Raw genomic sequence first — 10586 nt, 5'->3', positions numbered from 1 at the left:
CCATCTTTTTTTTTTTTTTTTAATATATATTTTTATTGACCCCAGAGAGAGGAAGGAGAGAGAGAGAAACCTCTGCCCCTGCCGATTTGGCTCAGTCGCTAGAGCATCGACCCCACAGACTGAAGGGTCCCGGGTTCGATTCCAGTCAAGGGCACATACCTTGGTTGTGGGCTCGATCCCCGGCCAGGAGGCAGCCAGGCAATGCGTCTCTCTCACATCAATGTTTCTCTCTCTGTCTCTCCCGCTTCCTTCCAATCTCTCAAAAAAAAAAAAAATCAATGGAAAAAAAAACAGAAACATCAATGATAAGAGAAAATCATGGATCGGCTGCCTCCTGCACGCCCCCTACTGGGGATTGAGCCCGCAACCCGGGCCTGTGCCCTGACCGGGAATCAAACCGTGACCTCCTGGTTCCTAGGTCGACGCTCAACCACGGAGCCCGGTGCACACTGAGACGGCCTGGGCAGCTGGCCAGCTCCGGGCTCTGACACCGACAGACACCGTTCCCGGCAGGAGACGGAGACGGTGACCCGGCCAGGCCAGCCCCGAGAGGCCGGAAGCCGCCACCTCCCCGGAGCTCACCTTTCAGCAGGGCAGTCAGAATCGCCATCTCCATGTCCTGCTGGCCCTCGGCTCCCATCCGAAACACCGTGACCTGGACGCGGGTTCAGGGCGAAAAGACTGAGTCAAGGGGCGTTGGAGGCAAGAGGGAGGTTTGGGGTGCTTTTGACAAAGGACAGCAGAGACCGACGCGTACGCCAGGCAGTGATTCTGGGAGCAAAACCATCTTATTTTAATTATTATTACCAGAGGCCCGGTGCACGAATTCGTGTACAGGTGGGGTCCCTCGGCCTGGCTGGCGATCGGGCCAATCGGGGTGTCTCCCGGCCGATCGGGGCAGGCTGGCTGGGGGGAGGGACCGCGGGTGGTTGGCGACCGCAGGAGTTTGGCTGTGGTAGCACACTGGCCACCACAGGGCAGCTCCTGCATTGAGCGTCTGCCCCCTGGTGGTCAGTGCAGGTCATAGCGACCGGGTGACCGGTCTTTCGGTCACGTAGGCTTTTATAGATATAGATTATTTTAATGTGTTTATATTGATTTAAGCCCTAGCTGGTTTGGCTCAGTGGCTAGCAGTGATGGCGAACCTATGACACGCGTGTCAGAGGTGACATGCGAACTCATCTTTTTGGTCGATTTTTCTTTGTTCAAGGGCATTTAAACTATAAAATAAATATCAAAAATATAAGTCTTTGTTTTACTATGGTGGCAAAGATAAAAAAATTTCTATACGTGACACGGCACCAGCGTTAAGTTAGGCTTTTTCAAAACGCTGACACGCCGAGCTCAAAAAGTTCGCCATCACTGGGCTAGAGCGTCGGCCCAGGGACAAAGGGCCCCGGGTTCGATTCCGGTCAAGGGCACGTACCTCGGTTGCAGGTTTCTCTCTGGTCGGGGCGTGTGCAGGAGGCAGCCCATCGATGTGTTTCTCTCACATCGATGTTCCTTTTTGCCTTTCCCGCTCTCTTTCACACTCGCTGAGAAATCAACGGGAAAAATATCCCCGGGTGAGGATTAGGAACAACAACCACCAAAAGCCACAGACACTCACGAGGTCCCTCTTCCGCATGCACTCCGCGACGGCCGCCAGCAGCTGCAGCGCCTGCGTCCTGCTGTAGTTAAAGGTCTTCTGGATGGTGACCAGCAGCTGGTCCCGGAGCGGTTCGCCGATGACCCTGTTCAAGGGGAACGCCGCAGAGAAGAGACACGGCTCGCAGAAGGCCTGTCCACGGGAATCGGCACCTCGGCCCCCGGCCCACCTGGTATCTTTTTTTTTGTTTGTGCATCCTCACCCACAGATACTTTCCCATTGATTTTTAGAGAGAGAGGAAGAGAGAGAGAAACACAGAAACATCGATGTGAGAGAGACACATCAATGGGCTGCCTCCTGCATGAGCCCCGACCAGGGCCCGGGCCGGGGAGGAGCCTGCAACCCAGGTCCGTGCCCTTGACCGGAATCGAACCCGGGACCCTTCAGTCCGTGGGATGGTGCCCTATCCACGGAGCCACCCCGGCCAGCCAGGGCCGCCTGGTATCTTTGATTGGAAACTTTTCCCCTTGAGGGGCTCTCCGGATAGAAGAGGGAAGAAAGGGGACCAGAGTCTAAACCTGCCTTCACGCCTGTCCTCAGCCCCAGGCTTGTCCAAACCCGACTACGGGGGAACGGGGGTGAGAGAGAGGGTGTCCCCCCCAGAGGAAGAATTCCGGGAGCAGCACCATGGTCTCCACGGCTCCCTCCCACGCCGACCTGGGGAGATGGGAGAACCCAGCCCAGGTTCCTCCTTGAGCCCGGCCGGCGTGGCTCAGTGGCTGAGCACCGACCTAGGAACCAGGAGGTCCCAGGTTCGATTCCCCATTGGGGCACATGCCCGGGTTGCAGGCTCCATCCCCAGTGGGGGGCGTGCAGGAGGCAGCCGATCCATGATTCTCTCTCATCACGGATGTTTCTCTCTCTCTCTCTCCCTCTCCCTTCCTCTCTGACATCAATAGAAATGCACTTAAAGAGATTCCTTCCCGAACATTTCTTGGGGTGACCAAGGTTTCCGGGCCCCGCCCTGCGCACCCCGGCAGGAGCCCTACCCTCCTTCCTCACAGTATTTGTGCGCGAAGGACAGGATGTCTGAGGCCCGCCCGCTGCCGTCACAGACCACCACGGGGACGGGCGGCTCCTCGCGGAGGTACTCCAGGACCACGGAGAAGATGTTGGGGCCGCCCTCCACCACCAGGCCCACGACCGGCACCCCCTGGCCCAGCCCTGCAGGACACACGGCAGTCCGTCAGCCCGCCCGCCCCGCCCGATCCCCTCCCCGTGCCCGTTTCTGTAGTGGTGAATCTGCACTGGAGCGGGGGAGGGAGGGGCAGGGAGAGAGAAACATCGATGTGAGGGAGACACATCGCTGGGTGGCCTCCCGCGGGCAACCCTCCCGCGGGGCTGGAGACCGAGCCTGCACCGAGGTCTGCGTCCTTGACGGCGAACGGAACCTGTGACCCTTCCGTCTGCAGGTCAGCACTCTATCCACTGAGCCACACTGGCCAGGGCTCATTTATTTTATTTTATTGATTTCAGAGAGGAAGGGAGAGGGAGAGGGAGATAGAAACATCCATGATGAGAGAGAACCACGGATCGGCTGCCTCCTGCACGCCCCCTCCCGGGGATCGGAGCCAGCAACCCGGGCCTGTGCCCTGACCAGGAATGGAACCGGCCACTATGGGTCCAAGCCCAACCACTGGGCCACACGGACCGTGCTGCCTCGGGAGTTATTTGATTAACATCAACCAACGCCAGGTAGGAGACGTGTCCTTGGTCTCGAAGCTCTGCAGGCCTTCCTCCGATGAAATGGATACGTGAGGGGAGTTCCAGAACCTCAAGAGGGAGGGGTTAGCGGTTCCGGTTGGCCCCCATGATGCATTTCTGCAGCCAGGAACTTGGAAATATGTTGACCAACTCTTAACCCGAATAATCTCAGTTCAGTTCCGTTCGGCAAATGTGCGTTCGAGGGTCTGCTATGGCCCGGCCGGTGTGGCTCAGTGGTTGAGCGTCGACCTACAAACCAGGAGGTCACGGTTCGATTCCCGGTCAGGGCACATGCCCGGGTTTCGGGCTCCATCCCCAGTAGGAGGTGTGCAGGAGGCAGCTGATCAAGGATTCTCTCTCATCACTGATGTTTCTCTCTCTCTCTCCCTATCCCTTCCTCTCAGAAATCAATAAAAAAAACATATATTTTTAAAAATGGACCCAGATGACATGGCCCCACCGTGCCTTTGAGTCTTCCAGCCCAAGATCGGCTTGGCAGGAATATGGCGGCCAAGTCACCTTCTTCCTCTAGAAACGGTGGAATTCGTTCCTCGTGGTTTAGGTGGGACCCCCCCAAAGCCCCCCCGAAGCTCTCGCCGGGAGAGGTGACAGCTGAGCATCCCTTTGCCGTCCCTGCCCCGCTCCGAGCCCGAGGCAAAGGATGACAAAGGGAAGCCCAGCAGCCCCGTGGCCGCGTGGAGCCGGCGGCGTGAGCGTGCAAGTCTGGAGGAATCCAAACACGGGAGAAGGACATTCCGTCGCCAGCCCGTCCATCCGGGAGATCTGACTCTCGGAAACCCACCACTGCTCATGGCGGCCGCCCCAGCCGAGCTGTCAGCCTCACAGTCCCTTTGATCGACCTTCCTTTCCCAGGTTGTCTTCCACAGAAACCCTACCACAGCCCGGCCGGCGTGGCTCCGTGGTTGAGCGTCGACCCAGGAACCAGGAGGTCACGGTTCGATTCCCGGTCAGGGCACAGGCCTGGGTTGCAGGCTCGATCCCCAGTGTGGGGCGTGCAGGAGGCGGCCGATCCACGATTCTCTCTCATCATTGATGTTCTCTCTCTCTCTCTCTCTCTCTCTCTCCCTCCCTTCCTCTCTCTGAGATCAATAAAAATACATTTTTTTTAAAAAGAAAGAGGGTCAAATCAAGTCATCTTCTGTGGATCTAACAGGGACACGGTTAAGGCTTTACACACCCAGGCGGTCGTGTGGCCGTGGCCGTGGCCGTGGCCAGGACTCACGTGTGTTGATCTTCTGCAGGGAGATGTGCTTCTCCAGCTGCCGCCGGAGCTTCACCTCGGCGCCGTAGCGGCCCAGCGTGCCGTTGTCGGCCAGGATGAAGTGCGTGTGGGCGCTGTTGAGCACGGACAGCTTGCTGAGCGGGTTGGACATGGTCTGGTAGAGTCTCGTCACCTGACAAGAGCACAGCTCCCGTCAGAGCCGCAGCCCGGGCGCGGTCCGCCCGCGGGGGGAGCCGGGACGCGGACGCAGCAGCAATGCCCTGTCTCACTGTGCAGGGCGGCCGGCTGTCCCTTTCCTCTCCTTTCTCGTGATGGACTTTTTTTTTTTTTGGAAAATTTCTATATGAAATTATTTTTTTATTGATTTCAGAGAGGAAGGGAGAGGGAGAGAGAGAGAAACAGCAACGATGAGAGAGAATCACGGATCGGCTGCCTCCTGCACGCCCCACACTGGGGATGGAGCCCGCAACCCGGGCCTGTGCCCTGACCGGGAATCGAACCGGTGACCTCCTGGTTCGATGCTCAACCACTGAGCCACGCCGGCCGGGCTGAGGAATAAATTACTTTTAGATAACGCCAACCCAGCCGTTGTACTCCTGGGCATTGATGGCAAAGAAATGAAAACCTATCTTAACACAAAATCTTATACGTAGCCCGGCGATATGGCTCACTGGTTGAACGTTGACCTATGACCCAGGAGGTCACAGTTCGATTCCCGGTCAAGGGCACATGCCCGGGTTACGGGCTCCATCCCCAGTGTGGGGCGTGCAGGAGGCAGCCGATCCATGATGTCTCATGGATGTTTCTCTCTCCCTGCTGCTCTCCTTTCATCTCTCTCTAATAATAACAATAAATTAAATAAGAAACAAATAACCACGTGAATTAAAAAGGTCCTGGTGGTGACGTCCTGTCACGGTTTGGCAAGACGTTGGTTACGGTGGCCGAGAGGGAAGAGGGGTCCATGGGAACCCGTCTTCCTCGTTTCGTACAACTGCAGGGGGACCCGCCACGACCTCAGAGGAAAGACTTGGACTTTCTTTAAAAATTGCCGGCGTCCAAAAACGACAATAACGATGAACGATCAATGGCCCAGTCGGGGGGGGGGGGGCACTCACGTCCTTCCCGATCAGGTCTTCCTTGTTCTCCACGAGGCCCCAGGGGGCGATGCCGATGGCGCAGACCCGGCCCCGGGACTTGGAGGAGTGGTCCTTCAGGGCGTCCCCGACGTGGCTGATGACCCCTGCGAGCAGCCGGGGGGCCCGTGAGTGAGGCCCCCTGTGGACAGGTAGGGGGAGGGGGGCTGGGGGGGACCCCTTCTCCGGGCCACTCCGTCCCCTGGGGAACAGGTGGAGACACGGTGATCTTTGCCATTGAAAGAAAGGTACCCGGCTCTGGCAGCCTGGCTCAGTGGTTGAGCCTTGACCTGTGAACCAGGAGGTCACGGTTCCCTCCCCGGTTGGGGCACAGGCCCGGGTTGTGGGTTCGATCCCCAGTAGGGGGCGTGCAGGAGGCAGCCCATCAGTGATCCTCTCTCATCATTGATGTCTCTCTCTCTCTCTCCCCCTCCCCTCTGCAATTAATAATATATATATATTTCTTTTTAATCTTCACCCGAAGACATTTTTCCATTGATCTTTTAGGGAGAGTGGAAGAGAGAGGGAAAGACAGAGAGAAACATCGACGTGAGAGACACACATCAACGGGTTGCCTCCTGCACGCGCCCCAATCAGGGCCCGGGCCGGGGAGGAGCCTGCAACCTGGGCCAGAATCGAACCCGGGACCCTTCTGTCCACCGTCCGACGCTCTATCCACTGAGCCGAATCGGCTCGGGCAATAAAAATATTTTTTTTTCTTTCTTAAAAATGTATTTTTAAAAACGAAAACCCAAAAGCGACGTCGGGCTGCCACACACGTGGCTTTTCCTTCTGGGGAAGCTCTCGGGGCCCAGGCGCCCCGGGCCTGCGTGTCTGCGGCCGGGAGAGGCCGGCGCTCACCCGTGCTGACGCCGCCCGTGAAGATCCAGGCGCCCGTGGTCACGGCGGCCTTGACCAGGCCCTTGCCGAACACCTGCTTCAGCTTGGGCTGCATCTGGAAGCTCTGGAGGCCGCCGTGCACGGAGATGAGGAGCTTGGGGAGCTCCAGCTGCCAGTCCTTCACCATCAGGTGCAGCAGGGCGTCCGGCTTGGTGTCGTAGGACACGCGGATGTACTGCAAGAGAGGGCGTGGGCTGAGCGGGTCCCCGGGGCAGGGGGCCGGGCCGGACTGTCGCTCCTGTCCAAGCAGGAGCCCTCCTGGAGGATTGAGCGATGCCCCTGAAAGAAGACCCAGGTGCCCAGGTCGGGGGGTCCGGGGGGCCGGGCCTCGGACGGGGGCTGTGGGCTGGGTGACGGCCCAGCCTCAGGTCCCTCTCACCATGGCTTTGTTGCAGTATCCGCCGCCCTGGAACTCCAGCGTCCCGTAGGCGTCGGTCGGGTAGCCCTGGGTGTGTCTGCCCACAGACCATTTCTCCGGCGGCGTCTCCAGCTCTCTGCTCTCCTCCCCATTTTTGCCGGATGTTACGCTGGGCAGAGGCGGGATATGCAGGGCGATGAGCTGGCCACAGCAACACCTGAGAACAAAGGCAAAAACAGTCTTCTCTCTCCCTCTCTCTCTCTTTTAAAATATCCTTTATTTATTTTTTTAAAAATATAGTTTATTGATTTTTTACAGAGAGGAAGGGAGAGAGATAGAGTTAGAAACATCGATCAGCTGCCTCCTGCACATCCCCCACTGGGGATGTGCCCGAAATCCAGGCACATGCCCCTGCCCGGAATCGAACCCAGGACCCTTCAGTCCGCAGGCCGACTCGACGCTCCATCCACCGAGCCAAACCGGCCTCGGCATTAAAATATCCTTTATAATAAAGGCCTAATATGCTAAGTGTCCGACCGTCCGACCAGTCGCTATGACACGCACTGACCACCAGGGGGCAGACGCTCCGACTGGCAGGTTAGCCTATTGCTGGGTCTGGCCGATTGGGACCAGGCAAGACGGGCCGGACTCCCCTGGAGCCCTCCTGCAGCCCCTCCCTGGCCAGCCAATCTCCCTCGGCCCCTCCCCGGCCTCTGAAATATTTCCTCCAATTAATTTCCTCTCAATGTGCACGAATCCATGCACCGGGCCTCTAGTGTTTTTATGGATTTCGAAGGAAGGAAGGGAGAGGGAGAGAGAGAGAGAAACATCCGTGATGAGAGAGAGTCGTGGGTCGGCTGCCTGCTGCATGCCCACCCTGGTTTTCATTCTGGCTTTGGTCCCAGGAGGCCCTTAGCCGCTGTCTGTGCAGGGCGCCTGCAGGGCTGCCCTAGAGGTTCCATCGAGGGGGCCCAGGCGCCCCTGAGGTTAAGGAGGGACGTTGAGGTGCAGCAACATGAAGACAGGATCTCTCTCTCTCTCTCTCTCTCTCTCTCTCCCTCCCCCTTTCACTCTGTCTAGGAATCAATGGAAAGAAATATCCCCGGGGGGGAGGATCAAAATAAAAGAGTTGCCGGCAACCGGGGCCCCGGGCGGGTCTGGACGGTGGCTTCCCTGCGGCTCCCAGGTTACCTGCTGGGGTCCTTGGTGCTGGGGACGACGAAGACGCACTCCCGCCGGCAGAAGGTCTTCTCGATCCACGCCTTCTGTCCCTGGGCGACAAGGGGGTGGGCGTGAGGCCCGGGTCTCCCCCAGCCACCTCAGCGTCCCTGCTTCCCCGTCTGTGAAATTCACCCGCCCGCCCTTCGCAGGACGGCCGCCCAAAACATCCGCGTCCACCCGGCCGGTTTGGCTCAGCGGGCAGAGCGTCGGCCTGCGGCGGACCGAGAGGGTCCCGGGTTCGATTCCCGGTCGGGGCACATGCCAGGCTGCGGGCTCGGTCCCCAGTGTGGGGTGTGCGGGGCCAGCTCATCCACGATGCTCTCTCATCGTGGGTGTTCCTCTCTCTCTCCTTCCTCCCCTCCCTCTCTGTGTAACCAAAACAAACGTATCTGAAAAGCAAAGAAAGAAAAGAGAAAGCGGCCGAGAGCTGGGCCCGGTGAGACGGAGGACAGGGCTGCGGGACAAAGGCCGGGCCGCGGAGGACACACGCGTGTCCGTCCGTGAGGGGCGTGTCCGTCCGTGAGGGGCCAGACCGGGCAGGGCCGTCCGAGGGCCCTGGGCTGAAAGAACTGGGGCTGCCAGATCTTTTTTTCTTTCTTTTTCTCTTATTTTTTTTTTTTTCATGAAGAGACGGAAAAAAAAACCCATCTGCTGCAAACATGACCAATTAACGTTGGTGTGATCCGGGCGGTGGGCGCCCACCTGCTCACTGTCCGGTTATTCTCTGGGCTGCTTTTGTTAAATATGTTGTGATTGATTTCAGAGAGGAAGAGAGAAGGAGAGAGAGAAACATCACTGATGGGAGAGAATCATTGACTGGCTGCCCCTGGCAACCCGGGCATGTGCCCCGACCAGGTATGGAACCTCGACCTCCTGGTTCGTCGGTCAACGCTCAGCCACTGAGCCACCCGGCCGGGCGGCTTTTCTGTGGATTCTGATGGCAGGAGACAGCCAGCGTGGAGCCGGGGAGGCGTCCCGTGGACGGGGAGTGAGTCAGGAGGGTTTGACATTCTGGAGCGTGTCCACACGGGTGGGGACGGCCCTACAAGGAGGGGTGCAGAGGGCGGGGAAGCCTGGGGCCGGGGTGGGGTGGCAGGGGGGACCCGAGGGGCGGGCGGGGCCTGGGCGCCTGCAGCCTCGGAAGTGGCTTCTGCAAACACCGGGGGCTGGTTTGCTGCTGGGCGGCCTCTGTTGACTCCGTAGCCTTGAGTCTTTGGGCCAAAATTAACAGCAAGCCCCGCCCGCAGGCAAATGACTGGGGACCGGTTTAGCCAAAAGACACCGCCGGCCGCCTGGGTCTATTTCGAGCGTCCTGTCCCCCTGCGGCCGCCTGTGGCCCCACCTGGACTTGGTCTGACCCTTCTAGGCAGAGAATCACCGCCGGGATCCGCGGTGTGCTCAGTGGTTAGAGCGCCCGCCCTGGCACCCGAGGGTGGCAGGTTCAGTTCCCGGTCAAGGGCAGGGACCCGGGTGGCGGGCTCGGTCCCTGGCCCCGGTTGGGGTGTGTGCAGGAGGCCACTGATGAATGTCTTTACCCCATATATCTTTTCCATCGACCTGATCCAATCTAGCTAGCCCTGGTTACTGGTTTAACCAGCCTAATCCATTCCAGCTAATCCTACTGCTGGTTTAATTAACCCCTAAGCCAATCGAGCCAATACCACCTACCGAGTTAAACAGCCTGATCCAGGCAGGCTAATCCCACCTGCTGAAGTCAACCAGCCTGATCCGACGCAGCTGCTCTCACCTGGCGATAGTCAATTAACGCAGCCGTCCGAGCCGGTTCGGTTCAGTGGGCTGAACGGTCCCGGGTTAGATTTCTGTCAAGGGCACATGTCCGGGTCTCGGGCTCGATCCCCAGTGGGGGGCGTGCAGGGGCAGCCGATCAATGACTCTCTCTCATCATGGATGTCTCTCTCTCCCTCTCCCTTCCTCTCTGAGATCAATAAAAATATATTTTTTAAAAAAAGAAGCAGAAGCAGCCAGCTTGTTGGAGCCGGGCGGTGGCCGGCTGACCCAGGATTCATCCCCTCAGGGAATCATCCCATCCTGCCCGCCCCCCCCCGGCCGTGCACGGGTCCCCTGGCCTCCCCTACGGGCCCCTGTGCAGCCGGCCTCCGCGGGAGAGGAGCTGGAGGCCGCTGGGGGCCGAGCCCACGCCCGGCAGAGCCGCACCGAGCTTACCTGGGCCGGCGGCAGGGCCGGGAGGGTGCAGCCTGGCCTCCCGCGGCCTCCTCCTTGGACGGGGCAGGAAGCTGGGCCGCAGAGGACCCTCCCTTTAAGAGCGTCCACTTGAGCGGCACGTGAGCGCCTGTGCCCCGGCCGCGTGATCCCAGGCCGCCCGGCCGCCCCATGTGCATCCCAGGAACTCTGCCTTGG

At 59.1% G+C, this 10586-nt stretch overlaps 1 protein-coding gene across 3 annotated transcripts; it reads right to left on the bottom strand.

Moving 5' to 3' along the window:
* Positions 1–581: 581 nt before the first annotated feature.
* Positions 582–7131, bottom strand: LOC102434708 (transient receptor potential cation channel subfamily M member 1-like). Of its 3 annotated transcripts, XM_014450916.2 has the most exons (7): positions 7008–7131; positions 6590–6803; positions 5711–5835; positions 4596–4767; positions 2651–2812; positions 1610–1733; positions 582–655 (listed from the first exon to the last, which is right to left on the bottom strand). In XM_014450916.2, the coding sequence occupies exons 1-7, from the start codon at positions 7008–7010 to the stop codon at positions 598–600; spliced, it is 858 nt and encodes a 285-aa protein (XP_014306402.1). In that variant the 5' UTR covers positions 7011–7131; the 3' UTR covers positions 582–597. The 3 variants fall into 3 exon arrangements, with proteins under 3 accessions (XP_014306402.1, XP_014306403.1, XP_014306404.1); XM_014450917.2 differs by lacking the exon at positions 2651–2812; XM_014450918.2 differs by lacking the exons at positions 582–655; positions 1610–1733 and having other exon boundaries at positions 2634–2812.
* Positions 7132–10586: the final 3455 nt, after the last annotated feature.

The sequence above is a fragment of the Myotis lucifugus genome, unplaced genomic scaffold, assembly GCF_000147115.1.
Source record: "Myotis lucifugus unplaced genomic scaffold, Myoluc2.0 scaffold_5075, whole genome shotgun sequence".
NCBI classification, from domain to species: domain Eukaryota; kingdom Metazoa; phylum Chordata; class Mammalia; order Chiroptera; family Vespertilionidae; genus Myotis; species Myotis lucifugus.
The sequence above is the reverse complement of the archived record's forward strand: the minus strand, read 5'-3'. Positions and strand labels throughout refer to the sequence as shown.